This window comes from Leucoraja erinacea, chromosome 6 (genome assembly GCF_028641065.1).
Source record: "Leucoraja erinacea ecotype New England chromosome 6, Leri_hhj_1, whole genome shotgun sequence".
NCBI lineage: Eukaryota > Metazoa > Chordata > Chondrichthyes > Rajiformes > Rajidae > Leucoraja > Leucoraja erinaceus.
The window spans coordinates 67,508,702-67,531,705 of NC_073382.1; the positions used below are offsets into that span (position 1 = coordinate 67,508,702).

At 40.1% G+C, this 23,004-nt stretch overlaps 1 protein-coding gene across 3 annotated transcripts in view; it reads right to left on the reverse strand.

The window, feature by feature from the left end:
* slc36a4 (solute carrier family 36 member 4) overlaps positions 1–23,004 on the reverse strand; it is a 411,562-nt gene that overhangs the window by 48,569 nt on the left and 339,989 nt on the right. The window contains exon 11 of one of the 3 annotated variants that reach the window (XM_055637280.1): positions 15,975–21,317. The exons of the other annotated variants lie outside the window; for them this stretch is intronic. Coding sequence (XP_055493255.1) covers positions 20,998–21,317 — 320 coding nt within the window. The 3' untranslated portion in view covers positions 15,975–20,997. Of the gene's footprint in view, positions 1–15,974; positions 21,318–23,004 lie in introns of those variants that run through there. 3 annotated transcript variants of the gene reach the window in all.

Sequence of the window (23,004 nt, forward strand, 5' to 3'; positions counted from 1 at the left end):
TGCATGGCCCGCTGAGTTACTCCAACATATTGTGTCTATCAACCCTATCAAATGTGCCATACTCAAAAGCCATAATTGTTTAATCTGCCTATTTTTCACACATAAATAATCTGGCACTCTGTTGGATTTAAATCCCAAAAATAGTCAAGAAGTTGGAACTGCCGCATGAATCCAACAATTGTTATTTTTAGCCAGGGCTGCCAACTCTCACGCTTTGAGCGTGACACTCACGCATTCCAGCCAAGGAGAAGGAAAGAGGGAGGAGGGAGGAAAGGGAGGAAAGAGGGAGGGAGGGTAGGATGGAAGAGGGGGTAGGAAAGGTGTGTGTGTGTGTGTCTGTCTCCCTGTGTGCATCTCCTTGTGTGTGTGTGTGTGTGTGTGTCTCCCCCTGTGTGTGTGGCCGTCTCTGTGTCTCCCCTGTGTGTGTGTGTGGATCTCCCTGTGTGTGTGTGTCTCCCTGTGTGTGTGTGTGTGTGTGTGTGTGTGTGTGTGTGTGTGTGTGTGTGTGTGTTTGTGTGTGTGTGTGTGTGTGTGTGTGTGTGTGTGTGTGTGTGTGTGTGTGTGTGTGTGTGTGTGTGTGTGTGTGTGTGTGTGTGTTAGTGTGTGTGTGTGTGTGTGTGTGTGTGTGTGTGTGTGTGTGTGTGTGTGTGTGTGTGTGTGTGTGTGTATCTGTCTGTCTCGCTGTTTCCCCCCCCCCCCCCCCCCCCCCCCCCCCCCCCCCCCCGATACGCACCCTCGCAATTCTCACCCAATGTTTGCAGTCCTGTTTTTAGCCCAAGCTCAAAGGAAGCACCTGGGTTTTCCTGCATCTAGCCTGTCCAATCCCTTAAAATGTTTATATGTTTCATTAAGATCTGATAGGATGGGGAGGAGTACAGTTAAGAAGAAATCAGGAGAGCGAGATAGACTTAGCAGATACAGGAGAATCCAAAGAGATTCTACGTATATTAAGGGCAAAATAATAACTGGGAAGTGAATAGAGCTCCTTAAAGATCATCTATTTGTGGATGTGCGGGAGATAGACAAGTATTTCTCATCTGTGTGTACCAAGGATATAAACATGGATGTCAGAAGATTCGGGGTAGATAATAATGATGAAGAATGTCCAGATTTCAGAAGACAAAGTGCTGGAGGCCCCCAATAGGCCCAATTCAACATAATTTCTACCACAAAAATAAGATCAATTCTAGACTAGAATCCAGCTCAGAAGTCAGTTCTGATCCATGAATTAGACAAGTAATTCCTCTGAGGCTTCACAGAAGCTTAGGCTATTACATTCTGCAGAGTCTGCTTTGTCCAATGCTTGGTCTCTGATTTGGAAAAGTAATGGGTTGAAATTAGACAATGAGGAACTGCCGTCAGTTTGGCAGAACTGGGAGTGCAGCTTTGAAAACGCACATGAGCAATCCTGACAATTAAGCTCGGCTTTGGAGCCACTGATGACCTCCACTGCTGACCTCAATGTAGTTGGTTATTGAGCAACCATTTCTTCTATTGGAATTGGAATAGATGCACTGGCCTGCTTCCAGGTCTTACATCATGTCCATGGGTAGGAAAATGTGATGATTGCTGCGGTATCTGGGAGCTGCTACATTCTTTAGCCCTGCAAAACTTTCTGCACTAGTTCATTTTGAGGGAACTTTGCTGACTGACTGTGGTTAGATGAATAAATAAAGTTTATGATAACTCATTAGTTCAAACTTGACTCTCAGTTAAAGCTAATTTGTTAGAAACCCGGGTCTGCAGATGAGCAAAAATCAAATTGCTGGAAGAACTCAGCCACGCAGGCAACATCTGTGGAAGGGAAATGGACGGGCAATGTTTCAGGTTGGGTCCTTTCTTCAAGACATAGAACTTAAATTCCAGACTAACCCCTCTCTGTCCTTCTCATCTTCCTTGCTTCCCCCACTCCCAACCCATACATACTTCTCCTTTCACCCCCCCCCCCCCCCCCCCCCCCCCCACCACACCGTTACCATCGTCCAATTCCCTTTCCTTTCTTCCATCCACTGATCACCCCACCCCCATATTCCGGCCCTCCATTATTCTTCTCCCCACCCCCCACCCCCATATCCTTCAACCCAGCACCCCTCTCTGTGCTTCTGTATTTCACTCTGCACCTTACCTTCTTATCAGATTTCACCATTTAGTTTTCTTAATTTATCATGCCCACTTATCACAGCCACCATCTCCAGCCTCCTCACCCTGCTTGATTCATGTACCAATCAACCCCTCTTTACCTGGATTCACCCGCCACTTGATAGCTCTTTCCCTATTCTTACAACTGGCTACCTCCCCTCTAATCCCAGCTGAGGAGAGTCCCAACACGAAAAGTCGCTAGCTCATTTCCCCATCACAGACGCCACCTGACCCGTTGAGTTCATACAGCAGTTAATTTTTTTTGCTAGAGCCCATTTGTAGCTTCTAGGGGCGAGGCATGCAACTGCTCATTGTTTTTCTGCCATGAATTCTTTTGGCAGCCTATTTCCCCGAGTTGTGCAAATTGTGTATTTTAGAAAATATCCGGTGGTGCTATGCTGGAGTAGAGGCACGCGCAGCTAGCTCCACGCTAAATCCGAACAACAATGGTAACAAAAACGGGACTGACCTGCAGAGAACTCACCGGCAGCCTGTGTCGAGGGTGAGTGACGTCATCAGACCGCAACTCCGGTGGTTTAATGTCGTTACAACGTACTCCCCCAAAAGGACAGGCAAGGAAAACCGGTAAGACTAAACCACCGGTGGAAGAAGTAGGCCCGACTGAAGCCTCGGGCTCAATTTCAGCGTTGTCCCAGGAAGAAGTTTCAAAACCGGTCCACAAGGCAAAGACTAAAAAAGCTGAAATGGAGGAACTTCGTACTTTTATTTCAAGAGAAATCGCAAGTATAAGAGAAGAACTGAAAGTTTTTAAAGAAGAAATCACTGCTTCTGTTCGAGAAGAATTGGCTACCTGGAAGGAAGAAATGTCTGAAAATGTAATCAACAAATGGAAGAGGTAAATGATAAAATTAATCTGATGGAATCTAACTTTAACTCTAATTGGTTGGATCCCATTATTGATACAGTAAATCAGCACACTGCAGCCATAACTGAATTAGAATCAATTGCCGATACAAGTGCTGAAACTACAAAAAGAGTTCTCTCCGAGACTAAGCGTTTAACAGACTTATTGAATAAAGTGACTCTTGAAATGTATTGACTTGGAGGGACGTCATAAGAATTGTTGCCATAAACGCCATAAGAATTGTTGGTGTTAAAGAGGGCAAAGAGGGAAATAAAAACTTCTGTGACTTTTCTGCAGACCTATTACAAAAAGTTTTAAATTTAGATCAAAAGCCTCTACTAGGTCGGGCACACAGAGCATTGAGATGTCGTCCGAGTGCTAGCGCCCCCCCCAAGACAACTGATATTGAAGGTGCAATATGACCATGTTTTGGATGACATCATGAGAAAAATTGCAAGCAACAGAAATCTCTCATTTGAAGGAGACAGGATCAGTATATTCCGAGACTATCCTGTAGAGGTCGCTAAGAGGAGAGCACTTTTCAATGAGACAAGAGGAATCCTTAAGAAGATACCAAATCTGAGATATGGACTGATGTACCCTGCAAAACTGAGAGTCACCTACAAGCAGAAGGAACATTGCTTCACCGATTACAAGAAAGCACTGGAGTTCGCCCAGGATATTGAGAATCCGACTGATGATTGAACATTATCTCCATGATGTCATCACCTTGCAGAGAACAAATGCAACTTTAAATTGTTATACATAAGGACTAATGATAGTTGATAATGATAGTTGAGCAAGTTATCTTGCTATTGATTTACAACCTTTATTATTTAGTACTAATAACTACTAATTATTACTAACTATTATTAACAAGATATTCTTAGAATTAGTTATAAATAAGAACTGTAAATAAGGTTTGATTTAGGTATTTTATTAATAATAATTATTTTTTTTTAAATATTTGACTAATATTTTTTTAGGAAAATAAAAATGTTCTACTACTGGATTACAAATTCTTTTCACCTAAAAATGTTTTCCCCCTCTCCCTTATACAAATTGTTTTTATTGACATTTTCTTTTTTATTAAAGCACGGAGCTAGTATAGGCTACGGATGTCTTTAGAGGGTTAGCCACGCTAGTGTGGCTATCACTAACTACACTGATTGTAGATGTAGTTTTTTTCTTTTCTTTGCACTCTTCCAACCATCTATTTTTCCACTTGTTTTACTCTTCATTTAATTACAACTTTAATATTAAATTCAAGTATACGTTTTTTTTTAAGGAGATATGTTCGGGATGAAGACATTAAATCTAAAATTCATCTATCCTGTGTTTGGGTAGAATGTAGGGTTTAGTGTGTTGAACCATCTGCTCTTTTATAGGCCACCCTACCCATAAGATGCAAGATGTTAATATGAAAACTGAGGTTTAAGGAATTACATTTTGTGGTTGGAACATCAAGAGTATTAATGAACCAATCAAGAAAGGTAAAGTATTAGCACATTTAAAATCACTCAAAGCTGATATAATGTTTCTTCGAGAAACTGATCTTAAAAATGAAGTGCAACATAGATTGAAAGCAAAATGGATTGCCAAAACATATCACTCCTCATTCTCTCATAAGTCTAGAGGGGTTGCAATTTTAATCCGTAATGGTATACCTTTTAAACATATATCAACCATTGCGGATATCAATGGTATATATATTATACTGGTGGGTGAATTATATTTTTAAAAAGTGATCCTTCTTAATGTTTATGGACCAAATTTTGACAGCCCATTGTTCTTCAAGAAAACACTTAATACTATTCTGGAACTTACACAAGATAATTTGATAATTGGGGGAGACTTAAATTGTACATTAGATTCTTATCTGGATAGATCATCAAGACAAAGGAAAATAAAATCCAAGGCAAGTGAATTACTAAATTCATACATTAACACTACCAATATCAAAGATGTCTGGAGAATCGAAAATCCATCTGGTCGAGAATATTCATTTTACTCAACGGTACATAAAACTTATTCAAGAATAATCTACTTTTTAGTAGATTCTAAACTTATCCCATTTACTTATAATTCGAAATATCATAATATTATAATTTCAGATAATGCACCTTTAACATTCATGATTAAACTAAATGGAATGACCGAGGAGCAGACACAATGGAGACTTAACCCTCAAATTTTAAAAGCATGCTACGAATATCTTATTACACAGATTAATATGTTTTTCGAGTAGAATGACCGCCCTGAAACATCTGTCTCCCTTCTATGGCAAACATTCAAAGCATTTGTATGAGGAGCGTTAATCTCCTCACAAGTCGTACATAATAAAAAGAATCGTGCTAAACAACATGTATTGGAAATGGAAATAAGGCAATTAGATATAGAGAATGCAGCCGCCCCCTCTATGATAAAACATAATAAAATCGCTGCACTTAAATATAAGTTAAATCAAATATATTCAGATCAAATCATAAAACTTTATCAACACACTAAACAACTACAATTTGAACTTGGTGATAAACCACAAAAACTATTAGCTCGTCAACTTCGTAAATTGAATGGGGAACAAACAATTCATAAAATTAGATCAGATATGGGAGAAACACTAACATTGCCCAAGGATATCAATGACAGATTTTTACAATATTATCAAACACTTTATTCAACCAAAACGACAGAGTGTCCTGCAAGAATGGAAACATTTTTACAGAAATGTAATCTTACAGGCTTAGATCTGAAAGAGAGGGAATTATAAGGTGCTGAAATATCAGTAAAAGATATTGAAGAGTCCATTAGATCTTTGAAAAACAGAAAGGCCGCAGGCCCTGATGGTGTAAGCTCTGAATTTTATTAAATAACTAGACTAAGTGGGACCTGTTGGGTCCCATGTTCACACGGGAGGGCTGGTCCCCCGACGCAATATTCCACCTCTCCACCAACTCCAATATTGGTGGCAAGTGGGGGGAGGCTTTCTGGAGCGCTGGCATGGGTGTTGTGGGCTGAAGGGATTGGTCTCCAGAGGGCTAGTATGGACATTATGAGCCAAATGAATTCTTGGGGTGGCAGCTCAGTCCCTCAAGCCTGATGTGCTGGCAGCTCACTCACAGCTGATGGGCTGGCAGTTGACCCACGGTTATTCCTTGAAATTCCATTTCAAGCAGGGTGCAAGGCCACCAAATTCAAATCCATTTTCCTACCATTTCAAGCAGGGTGCATGGCCACCGAATACAAGTGCAGTTTCCAACCACTTCAAGCAGGGTGCAAGGCCACCGAATTCAAGTGCAGTTTCATACCACTTTCAGCAGGGTGCAAGCCCCCCAAATTCAGTGCAGGTTTATACCACTTTCAGCAGGTTGCAAGGTCACCAAATTCAGTGCAGTTTCACACCACTTCAAGCAGGGTGAAACCACCATAAAACCACACAAAACACCACACTCATAGTTCAATAGACATTCAGTGTGTTCAGTTGATTCACAGACAGTTGTGACCTCTCCCTCCCCTATCATGCAGAGACTGAGCCACACCCACACTTCATGGTTTTATAATCCCTCCCTCTTCCACCGGAAGGGGTGTGGCCTTCACGGCGTGATTGAGATTCTCAACATTTTTTAACTACTAATAACACTTTTATTTTTCATTGATGGGAAGAATCCTCTGCACCTGATGAGCGGAGGGGGACTGAGTAAGATGGCCAAAAATCACAGCCGTAAGTGGTAGTGTTTTATCTAAAATCAATATAGAGTGCAAACAGGAAGTTGTCAAGTTTAGACCAATCAACCATTTGCAGTGCCTTTTACTTTAACCCAAAACACCCAAACAACCATTTGCAGTGCCTTTCACTTCAACCCAAAACCCCCGAACAAACATTTGCAGTGCCTTTCACTTCAACCCAAAGCCCCCAAACAACCATTTGCAGTGCCTTTCACTTAAACGCAAAAGCCCCAAACAACCATTTGCAGCGCCTTTTACTTCAACCCAAAACCCCCAAATAACCATTTGCAGTGCTTTTTACTTCAACCCAAAACCCCCAAACTTTCCCTTTCCCTTCAAACCAACCATATGTTCTTTTGCAAACCACATTAAGGGCACTTAAGTTCTGTAAAACCACACTCAGTTTAGTAGACATGTGTTCAGTGTTATTCACAGCTCAAACAGAGACGTGGCCCTCTCACTTCCCCCATCTTGCAGAGACTGACTGTGGCACAACACGTCCAGGTTTTATAGTCCCTCCCCCCTCCCACCAGCAGGGGCAGCAGAGAGAATGTCAACATTTTTAAAATATGAATAACTCTTTTATGTTTCATCGATGGGAAAAATCATCTGGTCCAGCTTAGCGGATGGGGACTCTGAGCGAGGTGGCCAAAAATGACGTCCGTAAGCGGCGGCGTTCTTTCAGAAATCACGAAACAGAAAGTCAGAAAGTGGTCAAGATCTTAGTTTTAGTAATATAGATTTCATGATTTGATTTCTCAACGTCTACAGACATTATATAATTATGCTTTTACTCAACAAAAACTGCCAGAAACTTTAAACGAATCAACAATAACACATACCAAAAATGGATAAGGACCTTGTGGATCCAGGTTTATATAGAGCAATTGCTTTTTTAAACACTGATCAGAAGATATTAACTAAAATTTTAGCCTATAGATTAAGTTTAGTGATTCATAAATTAATACATCCTGATCAAACAGGTTTTATCAGAAAACGTTATTCATTTTATAATCTAAGACAATTATTTAATATTATTTATTCAAATAGAATAGCTAATGTAGATTTAGCAGTCAACTTGTTAGATGCTGAAAAAGCATTTGATCAAGTGGAATGGCCCTATCTATTTTCGTTGATGGAAACATTTCAACTGGATGAGAAGTTTTGTACATGGGTTAAGCTCCTATATACTAACCCAACAGCTAGTATATTGACACATCAAATGTTATCACCCAAATTTAATTTATCTAGAGATTGTAGACAAGGATGCCCATTATCTTTGTTGTTATTCGCTCTAGCTATTGAACCACTTGCAGAAAGTGTTAGAGCCCATCCAGAAATCTATGGGTATAATACTAAAGATACAGTTAATAAAATTTATTTATACGCAGATTATTACTATACATTACAAATCTAGAAACTAGCATTCCAAACTAACTAAATCTTATAACTCAATTTGGCTCATTTTCGGGATATAGAATTAATTGGAACAAAAGTGAAATTATGCCAATAATGGAATTTAACCTACATGCATTGCAACAATCTCCTTTTAAAATAGTCTACGACATTTTTAAATATCTAGGAATGTATGTGACTAAGAAACATACTTCTTTATTTAAATTAAGTTTTCCCCCTTTACTTAAACTGCATAAGAATATTCAGTATTGGAAAGCACTTCCCATCTCAATGCTCGGTAGCATTAATGCCATTAAAAAGATTTTCCTTCCACAATTACTGTACCCTTTTCAATCAATTCTGATATATCTCCCCAAAATTTTTTTTTTTTTAAAGTTGATTCTATTGTTACAAATTTTATTTGGGATTATAAGAACCATAGAATAAGTAAAAAACATTTATGTAAATCCAATATGAATGGAGGATTAGTTTTACCAAATGTTTTATTTTATTTTTGGGCAGTTAATATTAAAAATATGAACTTCTGGTTGGAAGATATGGATCAACAACCAGATTGGTTAAAGATGGAAAAGGAAGATTGTTTACCTTTTGAAATTGGCTTGATTTTGTTAGCTCCCACAAAACTGAATAAAAAAACATAGTGAAAATCCGATAATATAGTGGTATACGAACTTGGAAACAATTAAAAATGACTTTAAAATTGGATAATTTATCACTCCTTCACCCCATTATAAATAATCCTAAAGATATATGGGATGAAAGTTTACAACATATACATCAATGCTCGTTAAATGCCAGACACTCTTTAATACAATTTAAAGTACATAGGCTGCACTATTCTAAAACAAAATTAAATAGAATTTTTCCAAATATTTCTCCTATCTGTGACAAATGTCAACATTTAAAGCTAATTTAACTCATACTTTTGTAAACTGTACAAAAATTAAAAATTTCTGGACGGATATTTTTAAAATTATTTCTGTTGTTAATATCCAATTGGATCCTGATCCAAAACTAATATTAGGAATATCAGAACAAAGCCTAAAACTTACATCAAACCAAATACATTTCCTTGATTACAGTATAATAACTGGGGAAAAAATGAATATTAAAATTTTGGAAAAACCCAACAACCCCCACAATTAAAATGTGGATTATGGTGATATCTGAGACCTTACACTTGGAAAAAAATTACTTGTCTTAACTGACATACCAGAATTATTTGCTAGAATATGGTCTCCATTTATTGATTTTCTGAAAGGGTAAATTGGTCCAGCACGGAAGCTAGACTGAAACTTGAATCCAGGATTGGATGAATAATTACACTTTATAATCTACAGACCCATCTCCAAAATTGTGTTATTGGTAAAAAAAATCTTTATTTCTTTTTTCTCCCTCCCTTCGTTCTATAGCTCTATCTTTCAAAAAATCTATAAATAAATAAATAAATAAATAAATAAATAGAAGCTGTGTTAATATGTAATTGGTAAACAAATTGTGTTTTGGTTATGATATGCATATGCTTCTAATAAAAAAATATATTTTTTAAAAGAAAGTATCCTTGTGTTTGGCCGAAAGAAGCATGTCAATCTGAAACATCACTTATCCATGTTCTCCCGAGATGCTGCCTGATCCACTGAGCGGATAAAGCTATTGCCGACAGCAAGAGCAGCAACAGGTGAGAGGGGCTCGCTGGTGCACCTCGCGAGTTGGGAGTGGGGTCAGAAACCAAGGCTGTAAATGTCCGGGGAGACGGTGGGAGCTGGGGATGGGTCGGCAGGTAATTCCATTCACATTCAGTTTGCAAAGCCATCTGTCGCCTGGATCATAGGGGGCAGGCGGACCATCAACTGCCAGAAAATCGGTGTTCAACCTGCAGCAGAGCAACTGGACTCTTTCTGCAAGCATCGTGTATCATGCCTGTTACTGAATCCTCACCCTGAATTATCTAAAGGCCTGGTGTACAGACAAGATGCATAACATTTGCAGATTCCCAACAGTACAAATTAAGTCCAAGTTAGTATCCATCTAAAAAATATACATAAAAGTCAAATTCTTTATGATTTATTATATTATTTGCAACTAATAACTAATGAACCACCTTAAAATTATTTCCCTTAAATTGTATTGCATGCTACAACATATGTTCAAACAATGAAGATATAATGATCTATAAGACATCTATAAATTTACTTTATTTATATAACAATTGTCAAAAGTGGAAATCGCTGACAGTTCATCCACTCAAACTCATCCTCGTCCTTGCATTTCAGCTGCAGTCCCAGGATTACATTTAGATTCAGCAGCAGTGAATCAAAAGGATTCAAATGCAGTCCATTAAGTAACAATTCTCCTTTCAAGTACAACTGTAGGTGATCTGGAACATTAGTTTGTTGCTAATTCTCTTTCTTTGTGAAATAAATAACCAACCTACAATTCTTCACTATCAATACTGGATAGTGGACAATGGCTGATAAGCTGCTTCAAATGAGATTCATAAGTTTCACACTGTGAATGAGGAATGACCTTTCAATAGAATAAAGAATGTCAGGATATGAAATGAGTCCTTCGATCTGTTCCAAGTTGTACATCAAGTCCATACAATTCTCTGGCAAAACCATTTATTCCCCCTATTTAAAAGAAAAATTCAATGGTTTTCTCATCTAAATTCAAGATTAAGTTTATCTTGCACTTTGTTACCTGATTTTGGCAGATTGGGAGCATTCATTGGATGACAATAATGTGGTGAGCTCCTGCATTAAAACTGTCACGTCCAAAACAGTGTTGTGTTTTTAATTCTCAATACTGCAGTGTATTCAGAAAGTATTCAGACCCCTTCACTTTTTCCACATTTTGTTACGTTACAGTGTTATTTTGAAATTGATAAATTTTTTAAAAATCATCAATCTGTACACAATACTCCAGAATGAAGAAGCAAAAACAGGTGTTTAGAAATTTTTGCAAAGTAATTAATAAGAAATAACTGAAATATCACATTTACATAAGTATTCAGACCCAAGAGCGGAACTCGCTATCAAAACATGGAGGGGACGGGGGACACAATTTTTTGGCGGCCATGCGCGTACTCACACACGCGTGCGCGAGACTTCGGAGGCTCAATCCAGCGCTAAATGCAGCTCAACTCTGCCTGTCTCACCAGGTTAACTACAGCCCTGTCTGGACTGATGGGACACCAGCGCTGCTTCTCCGCGCTGGCCATATTTCCCGCAAGTCCAGGAAGGGTGGTAAGCTCACCTGGCGGGGCAGGGAGAGTTAGCTGGGTTTAGCGCTGTTTCTCTGCGCTGGCCCGTCTGACTGCCAACCAAAGATCCTAGATCCTATAGCGGAGGATCTTTGCTGCCAACCTCTCTGGGTGAGGGGCGGGTACCGGGAGGGGACAGGACAGCGCCGTAGAGCCGGCCGGGTTTATCCTGGCTGCGGATGAAGCGCAGGTTTGTGCCACGTCTCCCTCCTACGATCATCGCGCTGAATCATGTCCCGCCCCCATTGCCTGCCGACCGACGTCTCTCTCCTCCAATCGGCGCCCTTGATCTCCGGATTACAAAAACTTTGGGGGGATGTCCCCCACCTCTCAAAACCCCCTGGGTTTTCCGCCCCTATTCAGACCCTCTGCTATGACACTCAAAATTGAGCTTAGGTTCATCCCGTTTCCATTAATTATCCTTGAGATGTTTCTACAAATTGATTGGAGTCCACCAGTGGTAAATTAAATTGATTGGACATGAATCGGAAAGGCGCACACCTGTCTAAATAAGGTCCCACAGTTGACAGTGCATGTCAGAGCAAAAAACAAGCCATGAAGATGAAGGAATTGTCCGTAGACCTCCGAGGCAGGATTGTGTCGAGACACAGCTCTGGGGAAGGGTATAAAACAAATTCTGCAGCATTACAGGTCCCGAAGAGCACAGTGGCCTCCGTCATTCTTAAATGGAACAACTTTGGAACCACCAGGACTCTTCATAGAGCTGGCCACCCGGCCAAACTGAGCAATTAGGGGAGAAGGGCCTTGGTCAGGGAGGTGAACAAGAACCCGATGGTCACTCTGACAGAGCTCCAGAGTTCCACTGGGAGAACCTTCCAGAAGGACAACTATATCTGCAGCACTCTACCAATCAGGCCTTTATGGTAGAGTGTGCCAGACGGAAGCCGCTCCTCAGTAAAAGGCACATGACAGCCCGCTTGGAGATTGCCAAAAGGCACCTAAAGGACTCTCAGACACTTGAGAAAAGATTCTCTGGTCTAATGAAACCAAGATTGAACGCTTTGGCCTGAAAGCCAAGTGTCACGTCTAGAGGAAACAAGGCACTGCTCATCACCTGACCAATACCATACCCACAGTGAAGCATGGTGGTGGCAGTATCATGCTGTGGGGATGTTTTTCAGTGGCAGGAACTAAGAGAATAGTCGGGATTGAGGGAAAGATGAACAAAGAAAAGTACAAAGAGATCTTGATGAAACCTACTCCAGAGCATTCTAGACCTCAGACTGGGGTGGAGGTTCACCTTCCAACAGGACAACTACAGCCAAGTACACAGCCAAGACAATGCAGGAGTGGCTTCGTGACAAGTCTATGAATGTCCTTGAGTGGCCCAGCCTGGACTTGAACCCAATTGAACATCTCCGGAGGGACCTGAAAATAGCTGTGCATCGACGCTCCCCATCCAACCTGACAGAGCTTGAGAGGATCTGCAGAGAAGAATGGGAGAAATTACCCAAATACAGGTGTGTCAAGCTTGTAGCGTCATACCCAAGAAAACTTGAGGCTGTAATTGCTGCCAAAGGTGCCTCAACAAAGTACTGAGTAAAGGGTCTAAATACATATGTAAATGTGATAATTTAGTTATTTCTTTTTAATTTGAAGAATTTCTAAACAGCTGTTTTCGCTTTTAATTATGGGGTATTGTGTGTAGATTGATGATAAAAAAAATGAATTTAATCCATTTTAGAATAAGACTGTAATGTAACAAAATGTGGAAAAAGTGAAGGGGTCTGAATACTTTCTGAATGTACTAGATATGTGCGGTGATCAACTACCAATGAGTTCTCGGAGATAGGCCAAATTTCCTTAGTCTTCTCAGGAAGTTGAGGTGTTGCTTTGCTTTCTTGGCCATAGCATCAATGTGGGAAGGCTATGATAAATTCTGGGATATTTATGGCTGGGAACTTGAAGCTCTCCATCATCTCCACTTCAGTGCCTTTGACCCAGACTGGACTGCGTACTCCACCCAGCTTCCTGAAGTCGATGACCTGCTCCTTTGTTTCGCTGACATCGAGGCAGATGTTATTATCTTGACACCAAGCGACTGAGCTCTCTATCTCCTTCCTGTACTCTGTCTTGTTATTGGTTGAAATTCGGACATTATGGTGGTGACAATAATAAACCAAAGCAAAATTGAATTTCACTACTTTTTGTACAATTTTAGCATTGAGATTTATAAAAACAAATACAAAATGAAGTGAATAGTCAAGTACAGATGAACAATCAATACTGAAATAAATAAGTAGATTCCATATTTGAAAACACAAAAATTAAACAATGTTAAATGAATAATCAGAAAAAAAACTTACCATTTGAGAGTGCAGCATTTGAGAAGATTTAGCTTGAGAGATCCCAACAAGATGCCAACAGATGATTCCATGCAGAGCTTAATGTTAAAAACAACTGCTGGAATAGGTCTCCAGAATTTGAGAACAATATTTTGACTTTCGCATTCAGCTGAACATAGAACATAAAGCAGTACAATACAGAAACAGGCCCAGAAGAACACAATGTGCTGGAGGTCAGCAGGTCAGGCAATATCCCTGGAATATGGATAGGTGACTTTTCGGGGCAAGACCCTTCTTAAGGCAGGATGTGCAGACTGGATGCCTTAACCAGCATCTGCATCTTTCTTTCTACAGAAACAGGCTCTTTGGCCCTCAGTGTCTGTGCAGAACATACTGCCAACTTAAATTAATCTCCTCTGTCTGCATGTGATCCATATTTCTCCATTCCCTTCATATTCATATATCTATCTAAAAACCTCTTAAATGCCACCGCCATATCTGCTTTCTCCACCACCCCTGGCAGCAAATTCCAAGCACCCACCATTCTCTGTGTATTGAATTTACTCTGTACATCTATCTATACGTAACTAAAACTCTGATCTTGTTATCTTCCGGTTTGAGTGATTTTTCCATTTGTGCTAAAACGGTACACGATAGCACTACGTATTTTACCCACCTCACTCACCATTCTCCTGTGCTCAAGTGCAACAAGTTTTCTTCTGATCGATGGTATATTTTAAAAGTTATTGAGGTTTAAAAATCTGAAAAACTGTGCATGCGCAGATTGGTCTCCTCTCCTGTCAGTCACTGCCACGGCTGGGATGGCGGTGCCCCTTCCTACACCATCGCAGCTCGCCGTCTTTACTGGAGCTGAGGCCGGTGGAGGCCTCCAACCGAACACAATTGTCGGACGGACCAGAACTGGCGCAGAGCCAGAGATGTCGGTCAAACGGAAAGCAGAGAATCTGATCCCAGCGGAGGAGAGCGACCAGTTACTGATCCGCCCGCTGTGTGTCCCCTCCGCACCACCACCGTACTGTCCCCCCAGCTCCAGCGCCTTCCCCTCCCCCGTGCTACCTCCTCTACCCCATGGCTCTTCCCGTCTTTTCTCAGAGCACTCGCCCCCCCCCCCCTCCAGACACCGCTGCCCACACATGCCCTCCCACACACCCCCTCCCCCCCCGCCCATCCTACATGTTAAGCCTCGTGTATATCCAACATTAGCATCAGAGCAATATATCTTAATATTTTTGCCCAAAGTGCTTTTTGTAAATTTTATTTTGTTCCCTTACCAAGATATTATTTCATAATGGCGAACCAGCACTGCACTTTATTTGTGTGTGTTTGCATTCCTGTTGTGGACTGCTCCAAACAACACCTTGGATCTTTATGAGCATAACCTATAGCTATTCTCTAGCTATTGACTTCCATCCTTGTTATCATTGTCCTATGGCAAATGATCTTGCAGGGTTTGATGAGCTTTTTGATAAACCTTTTCATAAAGTAATATTTATTATGTAAAGCCGTACAATATCTTATTCATCATCATCTAGCAATCTTGTTTGGAGATTGGTTTTAGACTTAAAGTACAGAACATAGAACTGTACAGCATAAGAACAGGCCCTTTGGCCTATAATGCCCATGCCAAATTAAACCAATCTTCTCTGCCTGCACATGATTCATATCCCTCCATATCTATGAGCCTATTTAAAGATCTTCCAACCTACTTTGTTGCAGCCCTTGTACATTTTTTTTTTAAATTTGGGCTCTCTCTGTGGCTGTAACACTATAATGTTGTAACACTACATTCTGCAATCTGTATTTTTCTCTTTGAATTCTTGTGTATGGTTTGATTGTATTTATTTATTTATGGTATGCTTTGTTGCATAGATCGGTAAACAATGTTTATCACTATATCTTGGTACATGTGACAATAATAAACCAATATTATTGTATCTGCTTACGGCACCCACCATTCTCTAAGTAAAGAAATTGGTGCACACATTTCCTATAAACCTACCTATCATCTGAAAGTTGCATCCTCTTTGACAATTACACCCATTAATAAAGGTCTGACTGTCTATCCTCTTATAATCTCAATTAGATCTCCTTCTCCACCCCGACACTCGAAAGAAAACAATCACAGTCTGTCCAACCTATCTTCACAGTTAATACAAGGCAATACCCTGGAGAGGCCACTCTACACCGCACATCCCTCCCGACTTACCTTAAAAAATAATCAACTTTCCCAACAATAATCTAACTTAAATGTTTATTTCACTCTTATTTGTAAGTTCTACAAAAAGTCAAATAACATTTATAATTTCTAATGATCATTGCTGGCTTTGAAACCATTTATTACAATTATTTTATTACACTTATAAATCACAACATTTCTAATTAAGGCATTTTACAAAAGCAAACTTTCTTTTAAATGTTCCAAAAATATTTCACTTTTATCTTCTAACATTAAATAATTTGCAAAAGAGCACATGAAATCTTAGGTGCAATGCACTTTACCTGCAATAGTACACTATTATTACAGTATATTACAAGGTCCATAAAGACCATGAGTTTATTTGACCACGTCAACAGACGGAGGCATGATTGTGACAAAGTAGTCTGCCCTTAAACCCCAACGTCTTATCAAGTTTAAAATAAATATTTTGATATGTCAACCCAGTTGTGCCTGTACTGGTCTGTAATGAAATCCTTAAACAAAAGCAATCACCCTCATAATGAACTGGAAGAAACTCAAAACATCATTTTTACCCTTAAGGAGTACAATGCAAAATCAGCTTCACAGTCTCAGAAGTTAATGTAAGTATGATCAAGGATGTTCTTGTTGGCAAACAAGAGCAGAATGCAAACACTGTTCAGGAGAAATCAAAAGATAATAGGATATTCTATTTCCACTTATGTATTTCATATTGTGCTTGTTATCAGTGAAATCTGTACCAGTAATTGTAATGTATAACAAAGATGATACTCAAAAAGCTATATTCCTTTAATTGATGGCTCATTACTGTTACCTGTGGAAATTCATTCACCTTTGCAAATAATTTGTGGGATGGTGTGTTTGTACATTATTGCTTTTCCACATGCCTGCTTTGTAACACATAATATTATCATATAACACTAGTATAGTTATAGTGTTTAAAGTTTGGAGATTGTGGAGACAACACTCCTAGCCAAACAATTATCCAATTTTAATAATTCTATAAAACTAAATATTTTTGCTGAGTCTTAATGGTGCACTCCCAGGAATATTCTATTTTCACATCAAATATCAATTCTCAAAAGGTTACACTAAATTCCACATATCACATTGTGCCAAGTGCTAGAAAATGAATTATTCCGGAATCCAATTATACCTGATAACATCCGTATACGTGTTAATAGGTTTGTTGCATGATGTGCATGATTTAGTAAAAAATACCCCCAAAAATATTTTCTCTTTGTTGCAACCTTGCAACCTTTTCCCATTTTATTTCTCTTTGTGCTTTTCTAGTAAGCAGTAGTGCTTCCAAGGGAAGGTTCACTCCCATTGAAAATCTGACAGGTCCACTGGAAGATGCAACAAATGGTCCTGAGGGGCAGTCTGTCTGCCCCAAATATGATTGCCCACACCAATAGCAATAGTCTGTGTTAAGGACGTTTCTGCTAACTTGTGCTCAGTTAGACCGAGTATGCCTTTAAAGAGTAGTTTGGACCAGTAATACTTCAGAAGGGTATAATAACAACATCCAATAGATTTTCATTGCCTCGATTCCTAAATATTCATATATACTTTAATTTTATAATGATTATTTCTCTTCTGTATACCATCCAATGCCAGCAGACACATTTTCACCTTCCAGCAAGCCACTGCCTGGCACTGAGTTTATGTGGTACTTTGTGTTTTGAGTTTTAAAAAAAATGGGATTAGTGTAGAATTATTGTAGTAGATTACTTGATGGAGACTATATATTGTAAGCCAGAGAACCTGTTTCCATGTTATATTGTGAAGAAGTGCCCCAACCCAACATTTCACCTATCCATGTCCTCCAGTGATACTGCCTGAGCCCACTGAGTTAGTCCAGAACCTTGTGTGTGTTTTTTTGTAAACCAGCATCTGCAGTTCCTTGAGCCTCTTTCTGATGCTCAGATCAGGAAGATGATGATGTACTGTTACTTTATCTTTGCAGGCACCGGCTTAAATGTTTCACCTCCTATTGTTTTGTGGGTCTGTGAGGCATCTACACCTTATTTCATGTGCATGGAATGAGGTGAGTGTGTAACAAGAACCATCTTGCGGGATCGCATTGGCAACGTGCCACATGCATGTGGTTCTTCAGCTGGTGCCAAAGTTTACATCACAGAATCGGCAGTGAAACAAAATCACTGGTTTCCCTACTCATCCATTCATCACAAGTAGGATGCCCTTTCCCTACGGCAGCAGCTTACCGTTGGGCCTCCTGAGGCTGCTGCTCTGAATCGTTTGAAGAAGGGTCTCGACCCAAAACATCATCCATCCCTTTTCTCCAGAGATGCTGCTTGTCCCGTTGAGTTACAGCAGCTTTTTGTATCCTCTTCTCCAGCAGCAGCAGTGCGTCTCTGAGGCTTTTCGCCGCTTGCAGCCCCAATTATATGATGGCAAGTAACAAGCAGCTTGTTCTACAATTCCAAACAGAGCCCTGAGCAAACGGAGAACCCGAGCATCCACAAGGAAACAAGAAAGTTTACCACCAGTCTAAAGTCACGAACTAGAGAGTTGCCTGAAGACAGCAGAGAATCCCATGAAATTACACTGGCAGAGCCTCCTTGATGACAATTGTGGCTGGGTGTCACAATGAACAAATGCAACACTTTCAAGGATCACACAGTGGACACAAAATGCTGAAGTAACTCAGCGGGTGATGCAGCATCTCTGGAGAGAAGGAATGGGTGACGTTTCAGGTCAAGACCTTTCGCCAGACTTTCAAGGGTCAGGTCAACTGAATGAGCAGCAATTACTAATCATTAGGATTGTAAAGAAGCTGAATGTTTATGCTTCCTTAAGTCACATTATCATATTTCCAAACTGGCTAAATTTGAGCAAAGGTTCCACACGCACATAAATTCAGATTAGCTGACACCAGATTATTTTCATTAGAGGATAAGACTGAAATACTGTTGTACAACACAGCTCTGCAGTATCAATGAGCTACAAAACACAATTAAATGTTTATATATAGTACAACATAATCAAATATAAATGAATAAACTTTAACTTATTTTCAAAAAATTGCATTTTGCATATGTTATTACACTAGTGCATAGTTCACCATTAAATGATTGTGGTATCAATTATTTTAACTCACCACATATGGGATTTTCAATATGAAAGGGACAGAAAACTGCAGATTACAATATAGATTGGGATCTTGAAGTACTTGACAATGGCTCAGCATAATATTCCCCTTCTATTATCCTGTTTTTGTCTTCAACATATAACAGAGACTGAGGGGTGGAGCAGGGTGATTGTAACAACATAAATGTTAACAACACGAAATAGAACACAGTTCCTCGATGATTCCATTAATTTGATTCCGATCCCCTTTCCTCCCTCTTAAATCCCAGATCTCTTTCTGCATGCTCCATTCTCTGATCCCAGATCTACGATCACTTGCTCAACTTTCTGATCCTTAATCTATCAGGACCTGTACCGCCTCTCTTATTCTAGATGCACTATTGTCTATTCCATTTCTCTCATCCTAAATCTACAATCGCCCCCATTCCACCTCTCTGATTCAAAATCTTCTATCTCCTGTTCCACCTCCCTGATTACAGAATCATACGTCCCATTTCCCCAATCTTCTACCACCTATTCGATCTCCCCGATCCTAAATCTACAATCATCTATTCCATCTCTCTGATCGCAGATCTACCCTCACCTGTTCCATAGTTCTGATTGAAAATCACTACCATCCACCATCTTTACTATCACCCCATTCCATTTCACTGGATGTTCATCTATATTCCTCTCTTCTACCTCTCCAGTCCTAGAGCTGCTACCACCCATGACCAAATCTATTATCGCCAATTCCTCTTGCCACCCTTGTTGGCACTTGAAACCTTTGTTGTGACCATGCACATGTGCAGATGCCATTTGAAGATTGTATTTGAACTACAGCAACAATAATTGAATTATGGCGAGGTCTATCTGAGCTGCTCGGCTGAAAGTAGATTTGATCTGAATTTGTCAGTGATATTCATACAAAGGGTCCACAATTGAACCCAATCACCAGTATACCAAATTGCATGATATTATTTTATATTGGGAAGTTGCCATTAGATGAGATCAGCAATTTTTAGTCATACAAACATGTAAACGGTTGATTATTTTTAGTTCACCAGGTGTTTATTACTGAGTTGGTGAACTGTCATTGTCCTTCGGCTCCAATGTAACCAACACTGAGTTCAATGAATTATTGAATTAGACAAAATGATGGCTATTGTGGAAAACATGACAGCTGATGGAGAAACATTCAAGCCCCTGTACCTCATTTAATGAGTCAAATCTGTGAGTTTATGTCCTATAGGTAGATACAATTTCTATAGATGGAACAAGTCACAAACACAACCATGAAGGATCTTTATGAAAAGTATCTAAATGTTAGTGTCAAGACATTTTATGCATTGATTCACATTGACAATAGCCATTTCATAGGTTTCTTGTGTAAGAAGGAACTGCAGATGCTGGTTTAAACCGAAGATAGACACAAAAAGCTGGAGTAACTCAGCGGGACAGGCAGCATCTCTGGAGAGGAGGAACGGGTAACATTTCAGGTTGAGACTCTTCATCAATCTGAAGAAGGGTCTTGACCTGAAATGTAACCCATTAATGTTGCCTGTCCCGCTGAGTTACTCCAGCTTTTTGTGCCTATCTCCGGTTTCTTGTCTCAGCATAGTCTTTCTAAAAGAGATTCAGAGTGGAAGTTTGACATCTCCCAATTAAAGGAAAATACTGGACTGTAATATCCATTTATCCAAGACCCAAAGAGCAGCCGTGTAGACAATAGATGGCAAAAATAGAGACTGTTGGAGTGAACACTTTCCAAATAATCAGGAACAACTTATGATGGATGCAGCCAAGACCGCATTCTCATCAACCAACGTGTCATATCTGTTAGTGCGTAAAACCATTCGAGTAGTAGTGAAGAGCATAAATACCCAATGCAATGTTTCCATTCCCACATTGTTTAAAGGTAGTTGATAATTTCCAGAACTCCTCTGACGAGCCACTCTGTAGTATATTTTCTTCATGTCCTTGAAGCATTGGCCCAAGTGTCCAGTACTGTGGAGCTGACATTGAAGGAAGGACTGGTAGCGAGTTCAGTCACTGAAGCCATTTCTGGAGAGAGGATTTCCACTATAGTCACATATGTTCCAGTCAAAAAGCCAATGATTCCTATCAGTGCTATGAGGATGTCCTTCAGAAGCAACCAGATGGAGACACCTTCTCCAGAAAAGGTGATGATCTCCAGAATGGGAGGGAAGATGAGAGCCAGAGCGCTGCTGCTGACGGCTCCTACGAATGAAATCACTAAATCAAGGCGTGGAATTAAAATAGCTGTGGCACCTGGATAAAAATCAGGAACAAATATGCAGAATTTAATTAAAGAAAATATTATATGCATAAAACCCATATAGCAACATGCTTATTGAACTAAAAACATTTGAATACCTTTAACGTTAAACGGAATACAAATAAAACATGTTGGAAATTTAAGACATTTTTAAAACCACACAGCAGATTTTTCAAAGTTAGTTTGGAACTATTATTACGAGAGCAATTAATGACTCAATCTGCTCCACTCATACTATTAAAAGGATTATGCACATGAGCGTGGGGATAGTGCTGACTTTCTAAAAAGCAGAAGAAAACAGAAAAAGAAACTGCTAATAACTCTCAATGACTATGAAAATCCAGATTTCAATCATTTGTCCTCTCCTTTCAATCCGTTTGTAATTCAATTTGCTTCACACCACCAATTCATTCCTTTTAATCTTCTCCAATAGCCCTCTATGTGAAATGCACACTCGTCCATACGTTTCCTCATCTACTAAATCTCAAAGAACTAATAGGCTGTCAGCTTTCTTTATATCTCAATCCATTATCAATTCACTCTGTTTGTGCACTGTGTTCTGCACACAAACTGGCGCCCTCTATCTACTAATGGCTTCATAGTTCAACAGAGGATATTGCAACAAACAGATGAAGCTGATAGTCTCTGGCTACCATTGCCAAATAAGTGGCTTGGTCAGCTTTCCCCCAAGAAACGGTGGCTGACTTCAACTCACAGATAACTTTCAGAGCTTTTCCAGAGAACGCATTGCACACACAAATATCTGCATAATAATATAATTTAGAAAATAACTCCAGCAATCACATGTATGCTGGTTGGTAATCATTGCAATAACTAGATGGTGCCAACATGTAAAAATTCAAATGGAACTACAAGTATTACAGTGGGTTCCAAGCAGTTAAACATACGCTTCCTGGCAAAGATGTAGCTTGAGCAGATTATATTGTAGAAATAATAAACATCTTATTTTACCTCATAACACCGAAGGAGGTAATTTGGTCCCTATCTCAGACATTCTCTGTCCTCAGCAGAGGCCTCACCTATGTTCCCTTCCGTCCCCACCTCAATGAGTTCTGTGTCCGCCACAATGTGGACACAGAACTCTTCCGTCGCCTCCACATGCAAGCATTTTTCCATGGGAAGGAGTCCTCACCCCCTAGTGATGATCACTTCTCCCGTCTCCAACGGGCCCCCTCCTCTTGGACTCCCCCTCATGGCCATCTACCTGCCCAAAATCCACAAACCTGACTGTCCTGGCAGACCCATTGTTTCTGCTTGTTCTTGTCCCACCAAACCTATTTCCACATACCTCGAGTCCATCCTATCCCCCGAGGTCAAATCCCTCCCTACCTATATCCAAGACACCTCACACGCTCTTTGTCTTCTCCATGACTTCCGTTTTCCAGCCCCCCACTCCCTCATCTTCACCATGGATGTCCAGTCACTCTACACCTCCATCTCCCACCAGGAGGGTCTTAAAGCCCTCCATTTCTTCCTCGACCACAGAACCAACCAATCACAATCTACTAATACTCTCCTCCGCCTAGCAGAGCTGGTCCTTACCCCCAACAACTTTTTCTTTGACTCCAAGGCATAGCTGTGGGCACACGCATGGGCCCCAGCTATGCCTGCCTCTTTGTAGATTACGGCGAACAATCCTTGTTCCAGGCGTACTGTGGC